Here is a 26,978-nt window from a genome sequence, read left to right on the forward strand (position 1 = left end):
AAGGCTTCCACATTGCTGCCAAATTTCATCTTATGTCATTACAATGAGGGTTTTGTGTTCTAAAACTGTATTTGTTGGGGAGAGCCTTCTTTCAACTGTTTACAAGAAACATCTTAGTCCCAGCCTACAACTTGGAGAGAGAGTGAGAGAGAAAGAACACAAATTAAAGTTTTTTTTTTTGAATAAGACTTCAATCTGCCTTATGACTGTAACTACCTTGCCACAGAGAAGGGAAATTGTGCAACTCTCTGACGCTTGTTGTCATTGTGCAGCGCATGAAAATTACCTCTTAAATTCCAAAACATATTTTTCCTCCAACAATGGTCTTTAGTGTAAGAAACATAGCCAGCCTTCTTATGTAATGGCTTGGTCGTCAGCAGATGCCGAAGGAGTCTTACCTTTACGTCTTACATAGTGCATTTGCACTTAACAATGTAAAAAGAAACCACAAGATTGTTTTTAAAAATCTAGATCACTTAATTTTTAAGTTAACAGGAAACAGAAGATCCTTATGCTCAAGAAAGTAACTTTCCAGGTGTCCCTATTTTTGTCATGAGAGAGTGAGAGAATAATAATAATAATAAAAAGTATGTGGAAAAGGACACCATTGTATTCACATGCCTGTGGTGGAATATGTATGTTAGGAAGTTGACTTTAGAAAAGTACATCTCTTTCCAGAATGTAGAGTTCAGAAATGTATTAAAGTCAAGCCCCAGACTTCTTTTGGGGCCTGCTTAGGCCTAAATGTAACACAAACAAGCGAAAGGAAAGTGAAATTAAAGGAAGGCAAATGCTTTGCCGCTAACTGCTTAATTGGGGAACATATTGCAATGCAGTGGTGGGCTTAGTTTGAGGATACTTATGCTGTCCCGGGAGGCATTTGCTTTCAGGACATCAAAGCCTGCATTCAGGCATCATCCAAACTGAAAAATGTCATGTCAGCCTTCATGTCAAGAGTTCTTTCCTCTTTTGTCAAACTTGTATTAGTTACAGAGGAACGAGATCTTTGCATATAATTTCCTGATAGAAATGTAGACGCGAGTGAAACTCATTCTAGCAGTCAACTCCTAAGGAGCCATCTCCTACGGGCTGAGAGGTCTTTGGGGCCCCCAATAAAATATTTGAGTGGGCTGCTCCCCCCCCCCAAGTTGATGGGCATTGCCATTCAAATGGTGTCCATGCTCCATGTTATGTGATTGATTATGCAGGGCAGGGCTTACTTGACACCCCCCCCCCCAATATTTTATTCAAGTTGGCACCCCGACTGTAAATCTGCTAGTCTTGAGATGTACCTCAGGATTCTTTGTTGTTATACACATAGTACAGGATTGGGCACTTAGGCTTGCGCCCATCATGTTTGTGATATACAGTGGTACCTTGGGTTAGATACGCTTCAGGTTACAGCTAACCCATAAATAGTACCTCGGGTTAAGAACATTGCTTCAGGATGAGAACAGAAATCGTGCTCCAGTGGCATGGTGGCAGCAGGAGGCCCCATTAGCTAAAGTGGTGCTTCAGGTTAAGAACAGTTTCGGGTTAAGAATGGACCTCCGGAATGAATTAAGTACTTAACCCAATGTACCACTGTAATATGTAGAGTATATACCTGTGCATGTTCATGTACGGGCCATTTGTGCTGTCCTCCCTTTCTGAAGGGTCTATATTTTTATATATATTTTAGGGTTCACTTATGGCTTGACGTATCAAGCTACTGCGGGATTCTTGTCATGCAAGAAGTATGGCCATATGACTAAACTTCGGCTGCTATTTCTGAGTGCTGAGATATTTAGGATTCTGCCAAAGATAACGAATAATTGCTCTGGATTCTATGTTTAGGAAGAGGTCAACAGCCACGCTGATTCACAGGCCTAATTCATGCACAGACCCTCTGTAGTTGTAGCAGGAGTAGGGGATTCACGATGGTTTACAGCCACAATATGCCAGCCTTTTGTGCCTGCATGGATGATTTGCTTGCTCTTCCTTTTATCCCTAGGTTTGACGGGGGGGGGGGGGACTTGAATTCCCTGCTTTGAACCATAAAGTGCAGCGAGCTGGAATGTTTCCATGTGATTCTCTATCCTATCTTGCATTTAAATTCTTCCTTGTGTGCCATCAAGTGGTCTGTAAGTGATGATCGGGACATATGTCCGGTAAGGGGAAGCTGTGATTCTTCAGATGTTGTTGGACGATAAATCTATATTTATTCCAGGTGGCAACCATTTGCAGACATTGTTCATGTGAAGAGATCTCCCGTGACATTAGGAAGTTTGTAAGCATTTAGTAACTGATGGACCTTATTGCATTTATACTTGGGGCAAGCTGTAACACCCCAACCCCACTCTACAAATGAAACCAAACCAATATAAGAACATAAGAATAGCCTGCTTGCTCTGGCCAGTGGCCCATTTAGTCCAGCATCCTGTTCTCAGTGACCAACCAGATGCCTATGGGAAACCAGTGAGCAGAACATGAGCACAAGCGCCCTTTCCCCTTCTGTGGTTTCCAGGAAATGGTATTTGGAAGCACTGCTGTCTCTAGGTAGAGCTTAGTCATCCTGGCTAGTGGCCACCGATAGCCCTCTCCTCCATGAATTTGTCTAAACTTCTTTTCATCCCATTCAAGTTGGTGGCCATCACTGCCTCCTGGGGGAATGAGTTCCACAGTCTTGACTATGAAGAAGTGAAAACAAGGTTTACATGCTATGCCAACCTTCCCATACCTGGAACAACCCACCATACCATCCCCAGTCAGAACAGCTGTGCTGGCTAGAGCTAATGGGAGCTGCAGGCAAAAACATCTGGAGGGAAGACCTTTATTGGGATCCTACTGCGCAATAACTACCCAAGCACTGTTTGTATGTGTGCAATTCTGAATAAAGTCCCAAACAGCTCATTGTTCCTCGTTGGCATCCGTCTGCCTGGGAGCCAATGGAGAGGTGAGGTCAATTTGTTGGAAGGTTGTAGCACCTGCGGTGGCTCTGGAAACAGATGCGGGAGAGACATATTTTATGTCGTATACAGTGGTACCTTGGGTTACAGACGCTTCAGGTTACAGACTCCACTATCCCAGAAATAGCACCTTGGGTTAAGAACTTTGCTTCAGGATGAGAACAGAAATCGCATGGTGGCAGCGGGAGGCCCCATTAGCTAAAGTGGTCTTCAGGTTAAGAACGGACCTCCAGAACAAATTAAGTTCTTAACCCGAGGTACCACGGTATATGGCTCCTTCAGATGGCAAAAGAGGTGGGAACCACATGAGCCGACTCCTAGGGGCCGAGGCCCCTTTGGCGCCCCCCCCCAAATATTTGAGAGGGCTACACCCCCTCCAAAGTTGATGGGCTTTGCCATTTAAATGGTGTGCATGCACGTGTCCAATTATGCAGGGCGGGGCTTACCTGACCCCCCCCCCAAGTTGGCACCCCTGGTGGAAACCAACTTTTTGCATAGTCTCTCTTATCTTTTCGAAGCTGGCTTTAAAAGTAGGGGCTCCTTAAATTTCACCGGATTCCTTTATTTCAAGACGCGTGAAATAGTGTGCCCTTTCTCTCCATAAAGGAGGAAATCTTTAAGTTGAGAGCTGGCCTGGCCCAAGGAAACTTCTCCCCTTGGCCGCGGACGGGGCTCCCCGTCTCCTTCCCTGGCCCCGGGGTCGAGGGGCGCCTTGGCCCCACCAGTGACAGAAAGCGACGGCGGAGGAATCTTCCGCTGGCGCCTCCGCCGGCAACCCCCGCGCGTCACCTCGCCGGGGAGGCCAAGCACACGCGCGCACACGCGGTGCGGGCAGCCCTTATAAATTCTCCCTCTGCCGGCCCAAGCCCGCGATGTTGCTCTCGGCCGGCGAAAGGGTCTCTCTCTCGCTAGGGCAGGAGCGGCGAGAGGGGCGGACCTGGGGCTGCGCTTCAAGCCGGGGAGGAAGAAGTCCTGGGCAGCAGCAAGAAAGCACCTACTCGGGGGAGGAAGGTGCCAAGCAAAGGAGGAGGAGGAGGAGAAGAGAGGCTGCCTGGAAGACTCCAACTCTTGCAGTCCACTCGAAAGGAAAAAAGAAAGAGGTTGGGGAAGGAGCAGCTCAGCTCGCTTGACTGTGTCATCGGTTTTTCTCCTTCTTCTCTCCTTTTGTTTTTTAATTGTGGAAGAGGAAGGAGCTCCTGGAAAAGTCGGGCAGCCAGAAGTAGCCAGAGGAGAAGAGGGAGACTAGCTGGCTGCTTGGGGAGCAGCGGGAGTAGCAGCGAGAGGAGCAGCCCGCGGGCCCGGGGAAAAGGAGGAGCAACTCCACGCGGGTGCAGGAGACGGCGGGGAACCCGGCGCAGCCACCTTAAGGCGCCCGGCCGCGCGCCCCTGGCACGGCTCGGCTGCTCCCCCGGCGTGCGCGCACACGCATCCAAACAAACACGCACACACGTGGGCGCTTGCCGCCTCCCAGCGCGCTGGGGCGCCGGCCCCTCGGCCAAAGGGGGAGCTGCGGACTGTCTCCGGCAGGAGGAGGAGGAGGAGGAGGACCGGGGGGCGGCATCCCCCCTGGACGGGCTTCCCTCCGACTACCAGCCGGTGCCATCTCACTTGAGGAGCGCGAGAGCTCGTGGGAAGCCGGAGATCCGCGTCTCGGAAGCCCGCAGTTGAATTGGTGGCCAGTTGCCTCTCTCTTTCTCTCCACCCGCCCAAACCCCTTCAGCTCTCTAAGAAACTATTGACGTGATTATTATTATTATTATTTTTCTTTCGGGTTTTTTATTATCAGTATCGCCCCTCTTTTTTCCCCCCCTTCCTGGCGGAAGCGCAGCTACCGTTGCTGATTTGCAATCTGTTTGCTGTGGTGGTAACAACCTGCTTAAAAAGAAAATCTTTGCAACCTGTTGCAGCTATTTTCGAAAAAAGAAAAACCGCTCATCAACCTGTTGCAGTTTTTAATAAGAAGCGACTGCCGGGTTGAACTTGCTGCTTCTGCTGCAACGCCACGGCTGCTCGCAATCGTGCGACCCAAATCCCAGCATTTTGGAGGCCAGAAATCCGGTGCAAGCTACTGTTTGGACTAGCGATCTGTTGCATTCCTCCCATCTCTCCAAAATCTATAGTATATATTTAATTCTCAGCCTTATTCTCACGCGTCCACATAAGCAAGAAGACCGGAGGGGGGGGGAAACCGGTCACTTTTCCGTTTTTTTGGGGGGGGGGGTAGGTGAGAAGGTGAAGAGTGAGAAAACGTGCTTTTTGGTGCTTTCTCTCTCAACCTTCCTAAAAATGCACTGCTACCTGTGGAGCGTCTTCCTCACCTTGGATCTGGCCGCGGTGGCCTTCGCCCTGTCGACGTGCAGCACCCTCGACATGGATCAGTTTATGCGCAAGAGGATCGAAGCGATCCGGGGGCAGATCCTGAGCAAACTGAAACTCAACAGCCCTCCGGAAGAGTACCCGGAGCCCGAGGAGGTTTCTCCGGAGGTCATCTCGATCTACAACAGCACCAGGGACCTGTTGCAGGAGAAGGCGAACCACAGGGCAGCTACTTGCGAGAAGGAGAGGAGCGACGAGGAGTATTACGCCAAAGAGGTTTACAAAGTAGACATGCAGCCTACTTTCCAGTCCGCAAGTAAGTGCGAATGCGCGCGCCGGCGGCTCTTTGGGGGCAGAAAAACGCGCACGCGGCCAGAGCGAGCCTTGCTAAGTGCTGCTGCCGCCGGATCAAAAGCTCTAGAAAATAATATAGGCTGTCCTGACTGTTGAAGCACAGCCCAGGGGTACAGCTGCCCAAGAATGAAATAAAATTTGGGGTTGCCTCTAAGAATACCGGGGCCCCTCCCAATTTCAAATATTTCTGCATTTTAAATATTTTTCCAGATCTGGTTCTGTGATGCTGGGGTGGAGACGAGATACGGAGAGGGCAGGTGAACGAAGCACCTTTGCACCAGAGGGAGGTCTAACGAACTGAAATCTGGAATCCTTGCTGGGGTTTATGTTGAGATCAGGCTCCTCTGTCGTGGGGATCATCCCCCTGTTTTTCTGTGTGGGACCTCAGTCCTGGCACATGACACATAGTCTCTAGAAGGGGATTCTCCAGAGCATGTGCAGAGTGCTTTTCCTTTGCCTCCCTACTGGGCAGCAAATCTGAGATCCAGAGTTAAGGGCTTCCTGGGAATACTGTGCGACTCCCACCTAATCTTTGTCTCTGGCACCTCTCATTTTGGAATCTAAGCACCCGGGAATCACCCTTCGAAAAGAAGGGGACATCTGGCAGTTCTCCTGCCTCACTCCCATCGTTTTTGGCAGTGCCTGGTGCCTTCCGATGCCAGATACATTAATAAGCCTCCTTATCTGTTCTCATCCTCAAATTCCCTCTGTTTATTTTTCAAAGCCCTCCCCTCCGCCCCCACTTTGGGTGGGAACAGTGGCTTCTCAATCTGTTCTTCCTGGATGCTCTCCATCCAGTCTTTGCCTGCCCCTAGCCAGCCAGCAATCAGTGTACGCTTCCCCTTAGTATTTGGCCAACACCTGGGTCAACAAAATTTCCCCTTAATAGGATTAGTTTACGTTGTTAAAGCCCACCCCCCCTACCCACCCCAAAAGTATTCTCTCAGCTCTTTTCTTATCACCTGCCTAGCCCCCCCCCGCTTCAGTTCAGTTGGTAGCTTCCAAAGCTGATCACTTCACTTCCCACTGCTGGTTTGTGTCTGATATGGGCAGTGGTCCATTTCAATGTACCTTGGAGAGAGGGGAGCAATCTAGCTCAGTAGTGTATCCACCCCAAAACCGAGTTTCTTTTGAAGCTGGCTGCTGCAATTGGTACAAGCAAAAAAGGACAGATCCTCCAGGAAGTGCCTCTTTAGATCCTATTTTCAATTTAGTTGTTCCCATTTGTGGTGACCTTATTTCCAGGTACAAAATGATACTCCCTTAATTCTTTTTTTTTAAGTCCAGCTTCCTGGACACAGTCTGTGAAGGCTTCAGCTGGAACTGATTATGTGCACTCTTTCCTGAAAAATAAATTAGAGCTTGAAAGAGCTGGCTCTGTGCATTGGGCCAGAGCCACTGTGGTCCAGAGACTTAGTGTTTGGAGGTGGGAGACATGAATTCAAATCCCACCTCCGATTTGGACTTGTCGGTTTGGCTTTGGCCGGCTGACTCTTGTCTACCAGCCGTTCTGAGGAATTCTATGCATTTGCTCAGAATATTGAGCCCAATGGGCTTTGTACCCGAGTAAGTGTGCATAGGATTCCAGCCTTGCTGTGCAGTAAATGACAAGCTTACTCAGAAGTAAGTTCCACTGCGTTCAACAAGGATAGCAGCCTTAGTCTCTTCAGCTGTAAAATGGACCCATTCACATTCCACTGTAGTCAGTTCACCTTTTTTGCCAGCTGGGGTGGGTGGGTAGGAAGGGAAGAATACGTAGAAAATCAAACCCCAATGTCGATCATTGTAGGAAACTTCGTATGAGGAAAAAAAACGAGGCAGCTTTACTACATGCCTAGGCTAAGTGTTTCTTTTCCCTGATTTGTTTTCCAGTCTTCCCCCTCCCCTCCCCCCCACCCTTATAACTTTATTTGATACTCATATACTTGGTCTGTCTCTGAAAAGTGCATACCTCTTTCCGAAATGCGTAATGCAGCCACCTTGGCAGCTTTAGCCTAGACTTTCTAATTGTAGCCTCTTCTATTTATTTTGAAGGCAACCAAGGTGTAGCTTTTTGAGGCTTGCTGGGGCTTGCTAGCGAGAGTCCCAGGATGCCAGCCAGGGAACTCAGAACCCCTCCCCCCCTTTCTCCTTGTGCTGCTGCCTCCCCCTTTTTTTATTTGTTAAAAATGACAATCTCTGGAAGAGGACACCGCTGGCAATCAAAGGGTTTTATTATTGCAATTAAGGCACCATCCAGAATGTCTGTGATAAATGTGCTCCACCCTTGTTGCCCCAAGGGAAGGAAGACTTTGTCAAGTGTGCTGGAGCCAAGTGGGTATGCGCAAGCTCTCTAGCGTAATTTGTAGCAATAACATTGAGACACAGAAGAGAATGGCAAGGCTGCTCCCCCCCCCTTCTTCTTAAATAGACGTTTCACCCACCCACACTGATCTTCCGCTGGCTCATTGGAGATCTCTTTGTTTGTTCCGCAGGAGTTTGTGCTCTGAGACTGTTTACCAGCCAATCTATAATCCTAGCAGCATCTTGATCTAGGCTTATCACCTTTTAGCTGGAGATTTTTGTTTTGTTTTGTTTCTGACATCTTTCTAACCACACTTCTCCTCCCCGTAAAGAGGCAGCGCTAGCCTGGCTAAACATTGCCTTCTGGAGAATGTAAACGATCCAAGCTGCGATCCCTGGAATAATTAAAAACCCTGTGAGAATCTCCTCCAAAGCTGGGTCTGTAAGGCAAAACAGCCCTTGGAGGACAAGTGCGGATATTGCAGGTACCCGCCAATAGAGAGCATCATGAGTTTAAGAGCTGAGGCCCTTTCTCCAGCTTCAGCCAGCCTTACTGTGGAAATGCTTGGTTGGGAAGACCACAGTAAGTGGGTTAACTGTTTTTCCACTGTCTAGTTATATACGCTGGGCTGGACAAGCCATTCTAAGGAAGAAAAAATATACAGCCAAGAAGAAATATATAATCTGAATGAGTGAATTGAAAATGCAGGTTTGGACTGCTTTGTACACTTTCCTTCAGACTTACTGAAGGAAGGTGGGTCTTTTTTTCGCTTTTTTTTTTTAACTCCCCAGTTCCTGCATTAGTTGAGCAGGCAGTGATGCGGGAAGAGAAAGGAGATCTCTGCAAACACACTGAGGTCATAGAGTGAAAGGCATGGGAAAGAGCCATCATTCAGAGTTCTTTTTAAAAACTACCCCCCCTTTTTTTTACCACAGAGATGTTAGCATTTGGTAACTGACTATGGCCCAAGTATTGCAAATATGCTCTAATTATACTCACAGTCGGCTATATATCACTAAGCAGATCCCTGATAGGTCTTTGTGGGACATTTGTAACATTCAGTCTAAATATTTTTAGCAATGGAGAGATTTAAAAGGAAAACGCAAAGAGATATTGTATATATCCCAGGGCATATTTTGTCTTAAATATTATCCTTGGCCAACTGTACTATATAAATACAGTAAATATGAATAGCCTTGGCATGTTGCCAATCTCCTGGGATGAATTTTAGTCAAGAAGGTATTTATGGGATATAAATAATACTGTGTCAACATTTAAAGAAGGGATCTGATTAGCTCAGAATTTATTCGTATTAATCTTTTCACGTGCTGTTAGTTTAAGGCTCAAAGCGAAGTTGTGTTAAGGTTTTGCCGATAGTTTGCACCAAGGGAATCAAAGGGCACTGGGCTTTTTTGCATGATGGTCTGTGGGAGCACAAAAGGAGACAGTGACTCGGGTCGGGCATGGAAATCAACGTGTATCAGGAATTAACAGGCTTAGATTTCTAAGATACGGGCAAGGAAATATCCCTGAGTGGCTTGGGGCATCCTTTCATTAGCTGTGCTCTGTGTCTCCCTTACAAGTCTCAAATTTGCTGCAATTGAGGTTACACAAAGTTCACAACTATAATGTACATTGCATGGAGGTCAATGGAAAAAGCTTAATGGACTTCCATGGGTCCTATAGCTGTGAATCAAGGATGGGGAACCTTTGTTCCTCCAGATGTTACTGACCAGCTCCCATAATCCCTGGCCAATGGTCATGTTCAGTGCTTTTTTTCTGGGGGGACGCAGGGGTATGTATACTCCTAAGCATTTTGTGAATCTAAGTTTGGCCTCATTGAGGGGCAGAATTACAATATGAGTGGGAAAATGAGAGTACCCCTAAACATTTTTTAAGGAAAAAAAAGCACTGGCCATGTTTGCTGAGGTAGATGGTATTTGTAGTTCAAGAACATCTAGAAGGCCAAAGGTTGCCACACCTGCTCTAGATAAACACCACAAACATAAATAGCAGTTCTCTTTATGTAGGAATCATAGAATTGTAGAGTTGGAAGGGACCCCAGGAGACATGATTGAGAACCCTGATCTCCCAGGCTTTCTCAATCCCCCTGGAGCCTCCATAGATACAACAGTTGTGAAGCCTTGGGGGAGTGGCTTAACGTGTGTCCCTGCAGTCCCACTGTACCTCCATAGCTCTGAAGGACTCGTTGCTCTTTGGTTTCGAAACCTGTGTTGATTGTGTGTGGAATTATAATTTTAAGAACATAAGAGGAGACCTGTTGGATCGGGCCAAAGGCCCATTTAGTGCAACATCCTGTTGCCACAGTGGCTAACCAGATGCTATGGGCATCTGGCAAGCCGAAGATGCCTTCAGGGCTGGTGATTTGGTAAGATGTCCAGAGAGCAAGCTGTCCTGTATAGCAAGGATGGGCAACCTGGGACTCCTCTGCTGTAGTTGGACTTCCAACTCCCGTCAGCCCCAGACAGCAGAGCAAATGGTTGGGGATGATGGGAATTATTGTAGCCCACTAACATCTAGAGGTCCACCAGTTCCCCATTGCTGTCCTGTAGGATGACCCTAAACAGCTTTTAAATGAGTAAGAAATAAATGCACGCTTGATCACTTGTCCCCGAATGTGCGGATGGAGTCTGTTGAAAGTATTGTGTTTGAAATTATGTAAGAGGATATAAAACATGATATTGGAAGGACGAAATGTGGGGTATTGAATCTTTGATGGCTATTGGCACATGCAGGCCATCATTTGATAGGTAGTCCATAAACATCGGTGCATGAATCACAAGCAGAACTGTGTGTGATAGGGCTGATCTTGGTAGTTTAAGTGCTGATGAAGCAAAATCTGGTACAGCATTTTGGTTCCAAGCATCAGTCACCCATTTGAAAGCAACAACAAAGCCTCTCTAGCTTTTAATGGATGTGAATTGCATCCTCTCTCTTTTTTGGCATTAGTTATAGTATCAGTTCTCCTTCCACTCTTCCTCCTCTTCTTCCTTTAATAAACTTTATTGAAAAGATAACAGGATTACAGGAGTGGAATATAAAAGCAAATCTCATATCATACACAGGGCATTGAGGATAAGAGTCCATCAGGACAACCAGATTTTCCTCATTTGGGGCAGATTTTTGTGTATTAGTTCCAAAAGTGTAAGAAAAAATTCCCACCGTGTAGCCGCATAAAAACATTCCAGATCTTCTGATCCATTAGAGACCTTTAAATTATGGGACTGCATCTTTTCCATAATTTCTTTTAGCCCTGAGGTTAACCAGGACCACATTCATGGTTTCTGTGTTAGTATCGAACACTGGAAAGCAAATTAGGATGACGTGGGAATTTAGTTCCTCCTTCAGAGAATTAGTAATGTACCTTTCCAGAGCCTGAGTTGTACACCTTGTTTCTAATAGCTATAAAAGGACCAATTATGTCTTTTCTTTCTCCTTTTGCTGAGGAAAAACTTTGCTTTCTGTAATGAGAGTTTTGCTTGAGTAAGAGCTGGGCTTAAGTTTAGAGAATAACTTACCCCTTTGAAGTTTGGACGTTGGGATATAAATTTACAGAGTCCTGAAAAACTGCAACTGTTTATACTTTTCGTAGCAGTTCCACATGAAAGTTAACTAATTTAATGCAGAACAGTTCACCCCCTGCACAACCGTACTCCTTAAATTGAATCTCTAGTCTACACCTCAATTTTATGAGAGCCACCGGTGTGATTTATCCTTCCATTAGCTCTGTTGCATGAATATTTGCTTCACGTAGTCTCCCCCCCTCCTTTGCTGAGTATTTTACCTAATGAAAGAAAACATTATAAACCAGCTACATACAATGGCATGTTTCTACTTTATCAACAAGGAATTGATTTACTAGTGTTTATATGTGTGTAGGTTTCTTGTCTTCAGAGGAATTGGGTTACTAGTAGAGTACAGAAGTAGCTGTGGGCTTTTGTTTTCCACACAGCCCCACCAGGGTGGAATGGATAATGGGGGAATTAAGATATCGGCCCTAATCACACTTACTGGGAAGTAACTGAATTCTGTGGAACTCGCTTCCAGTAAGGATTTGGGCTGCGGGGAATTTGGGTCATGGGAATGAGAAGTGGCTGAAGGGAATGGGAGATACCACAGCTTCAGAAAGTGTGCTGCTGCTCTGGTGTTTGGAGGAGGGGGATGTATTGGCGTGGAGTGACATTCCTCTTCTTCATGTGGAAGTAAGATTAAGTGCTTCTTGTAGCAGGTGCCAGATAGGTGGACAGATGCATAGCAAAGAACATAAGAGCCCGATGGATCAGGCCAGTGGTCCACCTAGTCAAGAATCCTGTTCTCACAATTTCCAACCAGCCTGCAAGCAAGACCCAACAGCGTCCTGCCAATTTGTGATTCAGAAACTTGCCTTGAGGGGCATACTGCCTCTGACAGTGGAGCTAGAACATGGCCATCGTGGCTAGTAGCCGGTGATAGGCGTTATCTTCCACAAACCTGTCTGAATTTATTTTAAACACATCCAAGTTGGTAGCCAGCACTACCTCTTGCAGGAGTGAATTCTAGAATTTAACTAAGATGCAGAGGCTAGGCTAGTCAGGAACCTGTTGGAATTTGAGGACATAAGTTTTGATCAGCACATTTGGAGGAGATGGATAAGGTGCAATGAGTTCTCAAGTCTTGCCAAAACAGATTTTGAATCATTAATACACGGCAGTCAAAGTGGTGGTGTATGGACAACATGCCCTACTATCCCTGTCCGGTGGCCATGCTGGCTGTAACTGATGGGAGCTGTAGTCCACCAACATCTGAAGGCCAGCAAATTGGCTATGTTTGTATTAATATGTTGCTTAGGAAAGTTGTGGGATCATCTTCTCTGAAACTTTGAACACCCTGTGAGACAGAGAGGCCACCTTGACAAATGAGTGAAGCATGGGGGCCTGCTGTGTCATCCCATTGCCTCAGATGCTACTCCTCTATACTCCTCCACTCTTTCTGAAGTGGTATCACTTGAGAGAGCTAAACTTTGCCCAGAGCCCACTAGTTGTTGAATCATATTTTGATATAAATAGGGACTAGCTTTATGTACTTGCCCATAAAGCTCATGAGTGAATCCTTTACATATAGTGAAGTAGCTGGCTCTTGGGGCTGCCATACATCCCACTTGTGTTGCAAGATATGGTAAAGGTAAAGGACCCCTGGACGGTTAAGTCCGGTTGAAATTGACTATGAGGTGTGGTGCTCATCTCAGCTTTCAGGCTGAGGGAGCTGGTGTTTGTCCACAGAATGCTGTGGCCAGCATGTCTAAACTGCTTCTGGTGCAATTGGACACCATGACAGAAACCAGAGCGCATGAAAACACCATTTACCTTCCTGCTGCAGTGGTACCTATTTATCTACTTGAGCTGGTATGCTTTCAAACTGCTAGGTTGGCAGAAGCTGTGACAAAGCAACAGGAGCTCACTCCATTGCATGGATTTGACTGCTGACCTTAAGATTGGCAAGCCCAAGAGGCTTGGTGGTTTAGACCACAGCGCCACCCATGTCCCACAAGATATGACACAGGTGGTGCTGCCTGCATTCAAGATTCCATATAGCAAGGCAATTCCATCTTGATGCTCCTATGCATAGCACTGCCTTCAGGTCTTTCAAGTCTCTGTATAAGGGGCATCCAGTATGAGATCCTCCAGAAGTTACACACCCATCATTCCTGACCATTGCCTATGCTGGTTGGGGCTGATGGAACATGGGTCCAATAACATCTGAAGAAGTCCATGTTGGTTTCCTATGCTATGTATTTTATCACTATGCAACATTGTTAGATTTGGTACCTCAACCAGTGGAGGCTGGTCCACTTACTCTCGGTCTCCTTGCCTTCTCCCCAAAAGGCACCAGCCACCACTGCTCAGAGCATCTTCATCAGGTGACTATACTTTTGCAGCATTCTCTGCAGCTGGCAATGCTGCCCATATATTATCATAGGAGATCACTATACATGGCAGTTTACTATTCATTGTTAGCATTTATACTATACATTTTTAATAAAATATGTAAGGTGGCTTGCAAGCAAAGAAGCTAACCAATGTTGGGACCTGGATTCTGACCTTCCTGAGAAGTTGCCTGGAGTGAAGTTTGTCTCATTTTGGAGTGGAGACTTAAATGCAGATACTTGAAAAATGAAGTGCATCTTCTCCCCATTGTCTGCAGTTGGCACTGCTACGCAGAACATGCATTATGACATTTTCACGGGACACCATCACACGTGCCAATGGTAGAACATGTCTTTAATTCTGAGCCTATTGGGGGAATTGGCTTCAGATGAGCTTCTCTCATTTTGGAACAGAGACTTAAATCCAGACACTTGAAAATGAGTCATATCTGGGAAAGGTTTATAGGCTCTAAGTACAATTTGTACCAAAACTCTCTAGTGTAAAAAGTGAAAACTATAGTCACCAGGGACAGTGATCTGCTGAGAGGGAAAGTGCCTTCACATTAAACTGGCTGAGGCTTTTAGAAGAAGAGGGTCACTGCTCCTTATTAAATTATGAAAAGAGTAATTGGATCTCCAATAAAGAATGTCTTAATAGAAATGGTAACATCTGGTGGGTCACAGGTTCCCTATTGCGGTTTTCCAAGATCCCAGCCATCAAAATCTATGAGCTGTCTCTGGGTGAAGTAGTCGTCGTTTTCACCTGGAGGGCTATTGCCTACATGCCACTGTTGGAAAAGGGATGCCAGACTAAATGGACTTGGGGTCTGCTCTTCTTACTGTTGCGGGTTGATGGACTTTTCTCTCTTACCCTGATAACCATAGCTATTCTTCATAGCCTAGGTGTGCTAAAATCAGGCACAGGCAAACTCGGCTTGTAGTTTTGGGACTACAACTCCCATGATCCCAAGCTAACAGGACCAGTGGTCAGGGATGATGGGAATTGTAGTCCCAAAAAACATGTGGAGGGCCAAGTTTGCCTATGCCCGTCTTAAAGCTAGGTGCATAGAATATTAGAGTTGGAAGGGACCCTAAGGGTCATCTAGTCCAACCCCCTGCTATGCAGGAATCTGCTAAGCATCCATGACAGATGACATGTCTGTTGAGTCCACTGAGACTTACTCCCAGGTGGATGTGTATGGAATTGGAGCTGTTCATTGAAATCATTAGGATTTAGTCATGATTTGCCAAACTTTTCCCATTGACTTTTATGAGACTTCAGAGTGACTTTTTGTGTGTGGAGTGGGAGCAAGGAGTGTCGGAATCTGCATGACCTGAAGTAACCTTTGTAGCTCATAAGAACCTGGCATTTCATAAAGAATCACAAGACTCTCTGAGTTTTAACTCATTTCCGAGAAGAATATTGGCAAAACGCCCATCAGTATAATGTGTGTGTTGTAAAGTTTCTAGTGCTCATGAAGACAGAATAACAGAATAAAAACCTTGCTGTTTCTGCAAAAGCGTTAAGAGTTAGAGAGGGCCATCCGGTAGCCAAGAAATTCATTGGGCACAACTGTCTTACCTCGGTACCTGACAAAAATATTTACGAAATGACAAATGCTCGAGGGAGGGGAAGATTAAAGTACACAGTTGAAGAACATTTGTCACAACGATTTCTGTAAATAAACATGAACAAAATGCCCATCTACATCGGGTGTGTGTGTTATATAGGGGACTTAAAGTATTGCAGTGCCTGTCACACGCACAGCATTCCCCAGGGAATGCTTTCGACAGAGCCTGGGCCACCTCTCAACAAGGAAGGGGGCAAGTTTTGCAGCAGTTTATCACAGGAGTGAATGGCAGCCATTCCCTGACATGGGAGAAAGTAGAAGTCTGTGCCTAGAGGGGCTCCATTTGTGGTTGGGGTTACCCTTGTCCCTGGCAGATCCATTGGGGGGGAGGAGAGAAAATAGGGTTCCCCCCACCAATCAGTCTTGCTGGGGGTCACCCACTTAAAGCTGTCCCATTCAATTTCACGAAAACCACGAAGACCTGAATTTGCTACCCTGGCGCTCCGTTCTCTTTCTTGCCCGCTCTAACTGATTGGTAGTGAGAATGATGGGATTCCACAGTGCAGTCAACCCCTGCCCTTAGCAGGACTTCTTGTACAGGAAGCCCCAATGGAATGTGCTGCTCAAAGTGGTAAAAAATACTTTGGGTCACTTGGTGCCACTGTGATGTCAGGCGCTGGCTGGATCCTAATTTTCACCTCTGCACTAGAGCTTAGACAGAGAACCCAGGAACTTTATATGCACAATGAATCTAATAGCAGAACTCCCCCCCCCCCTTCTGAGGAATGAACAGTTACCGAAATGTCTCTCACAGCATGGGCTGCTAACCATTAACATCATAGGAAATGAAATACTAGGTCTTCAGTTTTTAGTTTTTCTGCTTTCAGTGACTTGCCCAAGCTGGTGCCCTCCAAATGTCTTGGACTACAATGACCGTGCCCTCTGGGGCTGACGGCTGTTGCCATCTGAAACATCTGAAGGAGGTCAGGTTGGGAAAAGCTAAGGAGCCCCTTCCAGTTGGCCCGCTGCTGCCTTGGCCTGTACAGTGTCTCTCCTCGGAGTCTTTCTCTGCTACAGATTCACTGGAAGTTCCCAGTGCATCTTTGACAAAACAAGTCATTAGTGAGAATACACAAATGTTTCCACTCCCGTTGCAAAACCTTATGCTATACTTTGTTCTCTCTCTCTCTTTCTCTTACTCCCCCCCCAAGGCATTTTTCAGCATGGGAATGATATGTTCCCCAGGTATTATTTTAATTTAATAAGTGCATCAACAGCATTGTTTAGACTAAACACATTTATTTGCTCGTTTGTTTAGAGTGTGTTTGCTTCCCGATTGTAACTGGGCTGGTGTTTGTTTTTGTTTTTTTGCTTCTTTTTGCAAAGATGCTATCCACAAGTCGAGTGCTTAATGGCATGATTTCTATCACTGTGCTTTTCAGCATGGTTCAGTTTCTAATAGTTGTTTCTCTTTGTTGACATAATCAGTTTTCCCCACATTGTTTTGATTTAATGACTAAGAATGCAACGTCTGCAGTGGATAAAGAGGGTGCCGTTTAGTGAATGTGTATGATGGCAACCTTAGCTCAATTTGGATGCAAACACTAAACCGTGGTTTAGCGTTACAGGAAGAAGTCCTGGACTTACAGGCTTCCTCCCTCTCTCATTGCACCCTTGACTCTGTCATGGCAAATCCTAATTACGTCCAGTAATTACAAACTAAAGTGCATCTGTAAATCAGAAATGACACAGTGTGATTTCCAGTACTGGCTTGTACACAAGCAAACCATAGTTTGCTCAGCTTAATGTAATGGCAAACTGTGGTTACAATCTAGTTCGTAAATTTATTATTCTAGCCAAAGGCCATGACAAACTCGTAGCAATAGTATTAATAAAATAATACAGACCACCCATCTATAGTTAGCCTGTGGTTACATAGAATCAAAGAATTATGGCATTGGAAAAGACCTTTGGAGTCAAGCAACCCAACTTCCTGCTCAGTACAGAATCTACAATGAACATATAGCCCACAGCGCCTCTGACAGATGTCTTTTTGCAGGGCAAGAAGGAAAAGAGTGTGGGAATCCATGATTCATTCACGTAACATGAACTGAGCTGAGCTGGTTTCCTAATCTTTTCATACCTGCAGCGCATTTCTTTTTCCTAGGCTGTAACTGGAATAGCACTTCACTTACTAAATTCAAAAAGATACACCTGCATTTCCTTAATCAGCTCCCAGCAAGTTGGTACTGGTTAAAATTGCCTCCTGGTGTTCTGTGTCTTGCCTGGTAAGTCAAGGTTCAGGTATACGCTTTGAATACAGTTATGTTGCTTCTGGGATTCCCTGAACCTACCAGGTATAGAAAGAACTGTCAGTGAATCCTGGCAGGAGCCTCAGGACAAATGCCACTATTCATATATTGAGAAATGGCGGAACTCAATGAGCCCAGGCTGATGGATGCTTAACTTTTCAAACAATGCTTCCATCCCTGTTGTGATTCACTAGAGCAGGGGTAGCTAAACTGGTGCCCTTCAGATTGGACTACAACTCCCATCAGCCCAGCCAGCATAGCCAGTCATCAGAGATGATGGGAGTTGAGAATCCCAAGAACATCTGGAAGGACTCACCATGTTATCTACCTCTGCACCAGAGTCCCATGGCATGCATTTTAAGAACTGCTGGGCTTTTCGTGCCAATGACGAGCACTGAATGCACATCTGCAGAGTCATCAAATGCTAAAAGTCTGGAGAGCTCTGATACTTGCAGATGGTTACTCTATTGGAAAGGAGCAACGCTTTCAGCGGAGGGAGCTCATTGTTGTGCCTGTGGATAGGATCTCCCTTTTGAAATGGGAAGCTCTGCGCACACACAAGAACATGTGGAAGGATGGATTGGTGCACTTTGTAAATGCGTATATGTATAATTTGCAAAGGCAGAAGTAAAGTCAATGTATTGAATAGCTATCCTTGAGTAAGAGTCTGTGGAAAAAACAAGACCATATCTACTTATTACCACCCACAATTGCTGTATACCGGCAATTGCTTAACTTAACATTTGTGGGCGTTTCTCTGGGTGCCCCCACCAAAGAATAATAACAATTAATAATAATAATTTATTATTTATACCCCACCCATCTGACTGGGTTTCCCCAGCCACCCTGGGCAGCTCCCAACAGAAATAATAATAATAATAATAATAATAATAATAATAATAATATAATATAATGTGACAAAACATAAAACATTAAAAATTTCCCTAAACAAGGCTGCCTTCAGATGTCTTCTAAAAGTCAGATAGTTGTTTGTTTCCTTGACATCTGATGGGAGGGCATTCCACAGGGCTGGTGCCACTACCAAGAAGGCCCTCTGTCTGGTTCCCTGTAGCTTCACTTCTTGCAGTGAGGTAACCGCTTCTCGAAGACTTAGAGTTTTGAGAGGCAAGGCAGATGGGGGTCAGTAGCTAAATCCTTGATGGTGGCCACAGCATCTTTGTATGACAATCTCTGGTGTGCGATAAGTGTTGGTATCTTTTAAAAATACTGTATTCGTGTAAACGTGGGGTCTGTGACTAATTCTGTAGCTATTTCCCCAAGAACTGGACAGTATTCTGTCATTGTTCAAGTAGCTTAGTGTCTTTTAAAAAGAGAATTGGCTGTTTCAGGTGATCTCTCCATAATGGCACTACATTAGAGGATAAAACCTTGGAGTTCTCAGAGGACATTTGTCCTGCTTGAAAGGCAATTGGTGGGAAGCGTTCACAGATTTCCACAGTCCTCTGAATCCTGGGCTCCTGGTTGCAAGAATTGCAAGGTTAACCATTATAATAAGGCAGGGCCATCGTTGCTTTCAGCCCTCTAGCAGCTCAAACAGCAAGGGGCATGCATACCTCTACAGGACTTGAACCCTCCCACAACAAGAGCAGGGAACATTTGGCCCTCCCGGCGTTGCCGAACTACAACTCCCAGCAGCCCTTGCAAGCATGACCAGTGACTTGGGGTGATAGAAATTATGGTTCAGCAACATCTGGAAGGCTAAAGGTTCCTCGCACGTGTGCTATAAGAACCTGAGAGGGAATTGCAGAGCAAATAGTTTGAGGTACTTCAAGCATGGTATACAGCAGACATGGGGAACCTCTGGCTCTCCAGATGTTGTTGGGACTCAACCTCGCATCAGCCTGAACCAGCAGCTGTAGTCTAAGCACATCTGGATGTTTCCTGCCGTAGAGGAAAGCACAGGGTTCTGATCGTCTGTAGCCAGTGTGACTTGAGGGTAAGATTCCAGTACATCATCATTTATGTACAAGGTCAGTCAGGCCTTGAGGAAGTCATTCCAAAGGAAATTTTAGTGTGCTTGACTCTTTTCTACCTTGGCAATTTGTTCCTGTGGTCAACTCCAGAGTAGCAGTCTAGAGCTCTATTTGCGTTTTATATTATTTTGCATTAAAGTCAAGTACAGTGGTACCTTGGTTTACAAACTTAATCCGTTCTGGAAGGCCGTTCTTAAACCAAGGCATGCTTTCCCATAGCAGCAGGGGACTCAATTTACAAATGGAACACACTCAACAGGAAGCGAAACATGTTCTTATTCCAAGGCAAAGTTCACAAACCAAAACACCTACTTCCGGGTTTGCAGCATTCTTAATCCAAGTTGTTCATAAACTAAGCTGTTCTTAAACCAAGGTACGACTGTACTTCTTTCCCTGGAGGTATTTAGGCAAACGCTAGATGGTCATCTGTCAGGAATATTGCATATTCCTGCACTGAGCAGGGAGGGTGAGGCTCGATGTACTTTGAGGTACCTTCCGTCTTTAAATTTCTATAAGCTGTCTGAATGGCATTTATTGTAAAGTTAAAAGATTGAAAATAAAATCCCGTCATTGATAGTAAAAAAATACTGGCTTGCACATTGCATTTCAGTAACCCCAGTAACATTATTCTAAGTCAAATGCAAGAGGAAAGTGAGGGGAGGAAAAATGCTGTGAATTTGACCTTGGCCACGTTTGTTTGGCTCTGCCTCACTGTCAAATTCACACTGTACTGACAAATGCCGCATCTGCCCTGACACATCTGCAGGCGTTCATTCATAATGCCAGGTTCTCATAAGGATCCATTCGTTACTTCCTTTCACAATTTTGGATTGCATCTTTTGGGGCTGGATCCAGATCTTGTGATCTGAATCTCCACTCAATTTTTCATGTCCAATTGATCCTTTAAAAAAAAAAAAAAAAGTTGTTGCAAAAAATCCAAGAGGGAAGTCTTGCCTGGGAGAGAGCACTGTATTATATATGTTTTAGATAGTACGTGTATATCTGTTTAACAGCATCAAAACATATGTTGTTGCCAAAGCCCAAATTGGAATGTTCTGGGAAAGATAATTTAATTTTTAGCGGTTGGATCCGTGTCAGCGATGGATGGGAATTTCGACACTTCCTGGGGTGAGTCTGTCGGTGGTGATTATTACACACGCAGCAAAATGCAGCAGTAAATCTCTCATCCTTTCAAACTCTCCATCTCATAGAAATCCATGCTATTTTCCTTGTTTGGCCAGTGTCAGGGTGTTTACACTGGCATGCTCTCATTCAAAACTCTGCCCTGAATTTTAAAAGGCAGCCCAACTGCTGCTGAAGGCGTTTTGGTTTTTCTGATTCTGTTTTTTGTTTACATTTAGCATTTGCAAGTCAGCAGCTTGGTCAGCTCAGATAGAGTTTTGTGGGTAAAAAACAGAGCATCTGTCACACTGCCTTGCCTGGAAGGTAGGGAATCGCAGCAGTCTACATCTCTTCACAAATATGAGGATGGTATCTGGCCTATGAGGAATGGAAAACACTGGTGCCATGTTCCAAAGTGTGACAGGCTTCTGAAACTTAACACAGAGGTCCACAGAAGTGATTTGCACCCTTATCAATAGAAACACTAGGGATACCAATAGAGGCACTAGGAATGTCAGGCATACACAAGGGCCGAGTGCCTAAGTGGCTTTGAGCAGATCCCTAGGTGACTGGTATCTGGTGTGTGTGTGTGTGTGTGTGGATGCCAGCTACTTCATTTTAAAACAAGCCCAAAAAGAGGAGAAATCGTTGTGTGGATGTGCACAGTTGAAAGATTCACAGAACAAACGTTGGCATGTGAGTGGATGTACCAGGAAAAGCAACATGGTCTGTGAGGTAAAGAGGTCATAGCAAATGGAATGCGATCAAAACTTACTTTTCCACTCAGCCTAAAAAACCTTCAGAGGGAAGCAGTAAATATTCCCACCCCAGTACATTATAAAAAGTTTGCGAACTGACTTGAAGCAACTGAGAGAACTGAGATATCTAACTGGCACATTTTAATATGCACAAAAGCGATGGGGGCGGGTGCCAAAGGAAAGAAAAAGAGATACAGTGGTACCTTGGTTTTCGAACGTAATCCGTTCAGGAAGACAGTTCGAGTTTTGAAACGTTCGAAAACTCAAGACGGAAAACTCAGTACAGAAGCCGCATGGCATGTTTGACTTCTGAGGCGTGTTTGAAAACCGAAGCATTTACTTCTGGGTTTTCGGTGTTCAAAAACTGAAATGTTCAAAAATGGAGACATTCAAAAACCGAGGTACCACAGTAACACCTAAGGCGTATCTGTATGCCTTTTAACCATGTAACCTTTAACCATGGTTTAGCAGCGCATGGATGAGCCCGAGTGAGAACAAGGAAAGTGCTGGGCTTTCTACCTGTCACATGGCCAAGAGAAGGGGTTTGGCAGATAAAAAATCACCTTTGAAAGGATCCCAGCTTAGCCTTATGTTCAAACCTAGGGATCCTGGTTTAAAATGAACAATGGTTAGTTTAATAAGCCAGCATCATAACTCATGGTTTGAAGTCATGTTGTTTAGCAACTAACCATTCACTAAAAAAGTGAAACAAAATACTTGCTGAATTCCTCCTCTTCACTCCGGCTTGGCTACATAGCACTGAGCCATGGTTTAGTGTTACACAAGACAGCGGGCAGAGAATAGAACAGGAGAAGCAGATTTATGGTGAAAGGAGAATAGCAGACAAAAAATGTGGTATCACTGGACTTACATATATCTTGCAAGAAAAGGCCTAAATCCCCCCCCCCCTTTTAAAAATGAAGCACACAAGAACATCTCCACTAGGCCAGAAAGTCTTGAGTTGCTATCTTAAAAGTAGATATTCTTCTTACCCATGACCGCTAAGTAATCCATGCATTATCAGGGATTGTTATACGTTTGGCTTCAATTTATAACCCCCAAACTCAAACAGGTTGAGAATACCTCTTCTAGGGGGTAATATATTGGCTAAAGTAAAAAGCAGCAAGTTCCTCTGTGTCAGTTTTCTGTCAATGGATGACCACAAGGTATTGTCTTTCTTGCCCTCCTTCATTTATGGCAGTGCCCATGCAGAGAGGAGGAGAAAGCAATGCTAGATGTTCCAAGCTATGTCTATCTCTTTTCCTCCTGTTGCTTTCAGATTGATATCTGAAAGAGTTGGCCCATTATTGTCATGCAGAACCAAAAGGATGTGTGTGAGAGCTCTAACTGTGGTGCAGTGTGTTCCTGTCCCCATCCCTGTGTGTACTGCCCCAACCCCTCCTTCCCCTGGCCTTTTGCAGGGAGAGACTAAGCTGAACATGGTTAGAATCTCTCCCACAATTTGGAATCCTAATTGCACAGGGTTCCTGGTCACAGGGAGGAGAAAAGGAGGGGAAAAGGAGCGGCTGGGCACTCACACCCCTACACAATTTGAACCCTCACGCAACTCCTTTGAATACTTGTAGCACCATCTGCATCTGCTATTCTCAGAATAGTTCCAAACAGCCATTTGCAATATGGCACTTCTGATTGCACAAAGTTCTGGTTGGTTGTAGATCTGATAAGTGTCGCCATGTCCTCTCCTCCCCTTGGATTTTTGAGCACAAGAACATAAGACTGTTCTGCTGGCTCAGGCCAATGTCCCATCTAGTCCAGCGTCCCGTTCTCATAGTGGCCAACCAGATGCTTGTAGGATGCCTGCTTGTTGCCCACCTGCGACTCCTAGCAACCGCCATTCAGAAGCATGATGCGTTTGCAGTGGTGTGGCCAATTGCCTCCTGGCAGGAGCTCAGTGGAAAAGCTTGTGCTTTGCATGCAGAAGAACCTAGATTCAATCTCTAGCATCTCCATGCAGGTCTGGGAGAGATCCTTTTTGAAACCCTAGGAAGCTGCCACCAGTTAGCATAGACAATATAGAGCTCTGTTGCACTGAGTAATGGTCTGAACTTGTATAAGGTGGCTTCATGTGAGTCCTTCATTGTGTCACTTGAGCTGGGATGGGGAATCTCTTTCAGTCTGAAGGCCACATGACTTTTGGGAGCTGCAAGCCCAGTGGTGGGCGGGGCAATGCATGCAATGGTTACCTTTGTACAACAGGTGACATTCTAGCCAAGCGAAATCCAGAAGTTTCTACCCGCCATCCTCAAAAAATCTCTGCATCCAGGCAGGTGAGAGGCCATATCACAGTTCAATGATACAATCTGGCCAGGCAAAAGGGAGTAAAACGAGTGCCATCTGGGCTTGGTTGTGCTCCTGTTGAAGAAATGGCACCGTGCATTTGTAGTCACCCTTTCAAGAAAGAGCCCCAGTTGCGAGGTATTTTGGAACACCTTTTTGAAATGTGGTTCTTTGCCTTTGATGAATTACCATCAGAGCTGTAGTTCTACATGAGCTGTTAAAAAAATAAAGGAAAAATAAACAGAGTGGCAGGTTACTGGTAGCAGCATTTGATAGCAGTTGTCATCTGGTAGCAACATATGGCAGCAAGATGGGAATAGCGTGTGGTTTCGGAATTCAGGGAAATAAGCACAAGTTTATGCACTGTACCTTTCTGGTATTCTACACGCACGCTCCTTCCCATAATAAATGATAATCTGACCGTGAAGACCTTCCAAATAAACATGTTTTAATGTCTTTCCATCATTCCTTCTCCCAAAGCTGTTACTCATCTAAGAGTCGAAGTGGGCTGTATATCTGAAAGGCTCTCCAGGAACAAATGCAAACTCGCACCTTTTTAACGTGCATAAGCACTAAATCTTCCAAGAGCTACAAATAGGCAACTATGATTAGAAAGAAAAGCAAGGATAACATCCGTCAGCCACTTTTGACTGAGAGAAATGGAGTCAGCTGGCAACAGAAGTACGAGCCTCGCCAGGCATCTTAGAAGCAATATGATTTCAGAACGAGGCATGTGTGCCAAGGGGAAATGTGTTGTTTGGCTTTATATGGGGTAAACAGATGATAATCGTGATGATAGTTGCATGACGTGGTGTATAATGTCAAGGAAGTTGCTTGGGAAGTAAACTGATGCAGTGGAAATTGTAGTCTACCTTGGGCCATTTGGTTGGGTTTGGGGGTCTTCCATTCAGGTCATAACCTTGCATATTGAATCCTACCAAGGGATCATCCATTCCAGCCAAGTCCATACCGTCAGGTTGGTTACGGGTACAAACAAACCAAGCAGCTTGGTTGCCATTGGTACCTTTTATGAATGACCTACCAGAGCTTCCTGGGCTGCCTCAAAGCAGGACTTCTGGGCATATTGTGAATCAATCCCAGTGACATACAGAGATTTAACCCTAAAACCTGGGTGCAGTTTCAGGGATCAGTCCTCTAAGGTATATTGTGATAAAGGAACTCTGTGTGAGAGAGTACTTCTCTGTTACCATTGATTTAATGACTTCCAGTGATCGCCAATGAGGGATGGGAGAGGGAGCATTTCTAAGTCAGGAACTGGTCCTTCTTGGTAGGCATTTACCCCAACACAGCTCATTTGGTAGAGCGTGAGACTCTTAATCTCAGGGTTGTGGGTTTGAGCCCCACACTGGGCAAAAGATTCTTGCACTGCAGGGAGTTGGACTAGAAGACCCTGGGGGTCCCTTCCAACTCTATGAGTCCATTGGAATTTCCATCTGAAAAAAGTCATGCTGGTGTATATCATCATCATCAAACCTTTATAGGCATCACATACAAACATTCAGAATAAATAGGCCAGTGTGATCTCATCGCCATTTCAACAGTACAGTGCAGTCATTTGCCAAAGGGAAGAAGAGGCAAGCAATCTATTTCATCTCTGTGGGTCTCCAGCAAGGGCAGGATCCTGTAGCGTACTTTGGTGACAAAAAATCAAATAGAGGAACTTAGCTACTGTCTTGGTGAGCTCCTGGTCTCTCCCCTGTAATAAGAAGCGTATAACCTCTGTCTCTTGTTTCCATGTTGGAATACATAGTTGATCTAAAAATTGTTGGCTTTCATGGTTACTCTTTTGGCAGAGCGCAGGATAAGTCTAAATATGATGTCCCATGTATCTGGATTGATGTGGGGATGCTTAGTATAAATGGGAAAGGCCTCTATAGTTTCCTGTTCTAGTGGAAGACTGACTAGCACACGGTGTTTAACTAATCTACTTAATGACTGCAGAGAACAGCCTTTGCTCAAAACACTTTCAAAGCAGCCATTTCTATAGCTGCTAATTAACTGACATCATTCCTGTTTTGGAATGGAAGAAAATATTTTGTGCATGTGCGTACATCAGCCAAGCGTACAACTTGGGAGTCTCCAAAACAGTAACAAATACATTGTAACTCTGAAATGATCTGGGATTCGCATTGATACAAGGCATCGCCTGCCAACCGTGTCATTCTGCCATTTATACAGAGGCCAAACAGGTCACTCGTTATACATGGACACAAACCAGTAACATGAAAAACACTGCTGGGGAGCGTTTCGATTTTCCAGGAGATTCTGTAGCTGCTGTGCGCCAGCAATAAAAAATAATAAAAAGTTTCAAAGGACGTGTTGACCTGAAGCCGCTGAATTGGAATTCATTAGCAATTTTGACACCGTGAAATTGGGTCTCAAATGCTGGAAATGGCTAGCTCCATACAAACTCAATAATAATGCAAAGGCTGGCTCAGTTTTCTCCCATTGAAAACAATGCCAGCATTTACACTTAAGTAATTTGGCACACTTCATTTGAACGTGCACTGGAACTATGGTTGGCTTTGCACTAACAGTTTTCCAGGGTGATGCAGTGGGTGGGGTCAGTGGACACCTTGTTCCCCCTCTTGTGTGTGAACAGAAGGTTTTATTTATGCACAGTTTGTAAATGGATACAACACTGTATAGCCATGAGTGATATTGTAACTAACCAGTAACACTGGGTTGTAGCCATTGCTCATCCTACTCAGCGTAGACCCCTTGAAGTTGATGGACTTAAATTCATTTCAATGGCTCTGCTATTGAGTAAGGACTGCATTGGATGGGCTACAACTCTGTTTTGCTGGCAGATCCAAATCAGTAAATAGACTTGGGGAGGAATTCCTTGTCATGCTATTCTGATCCTTCCATCAGTGCAGATGGAATGAGTCTCCCTCTCTCCACTCCTTGTGCTGTTCTTGGGCTTCTCCTGATTTTGAGGGGCATGCAGGGAGCAGGGGGGAAACCCTGTTGAGCAAGCAGAAGTTCTCTGTATTGTCATGAAAGGTACTGGTAATGCCTGAGATATAGTCCATTTGGAAAATTCACAGCAAAATTTACAAGCAAGTCCCCCCCCC

General features: G+C 45.1%; 1 protein-coding gene across 1 annotated transcript in view; it reads left to right on the forward strand.

Moving 5' to 3' along the window:
• Positions 1–5,169: 5,169 nt before the first annotated feature.
• Positions 5,170–26,978, forward strand: part of TGFB2 (transforming growth factor beta 2) — an 81,846-nt gene continuing 60,037 nt past the window's right edge. Inside the window, exon 1 of the mRNA XM_082217791.1 lies at positions 5,170–5,580. Within this exon, the coding sequence (XP_082073917.1) occupies positions 5,235–5,580 (346 nt within the window). The 5' untranslated portion in view covers positions 5,170–5,234. The remainder of the gene's footprint in view (positions 5,581–26,978) is intronic.

This window comes from Podarcis vaucheri, assembly GCF_965113315.1.
Source record: "Podarcis vaucheri genome assembly, chromosome: 3".
Lineage (NCBI taxonomy): Eukaryota > Metazoa > Chordata > Lepidosauria > Squamata > Lacertidae > Podarcis > Podarcis vaucheri.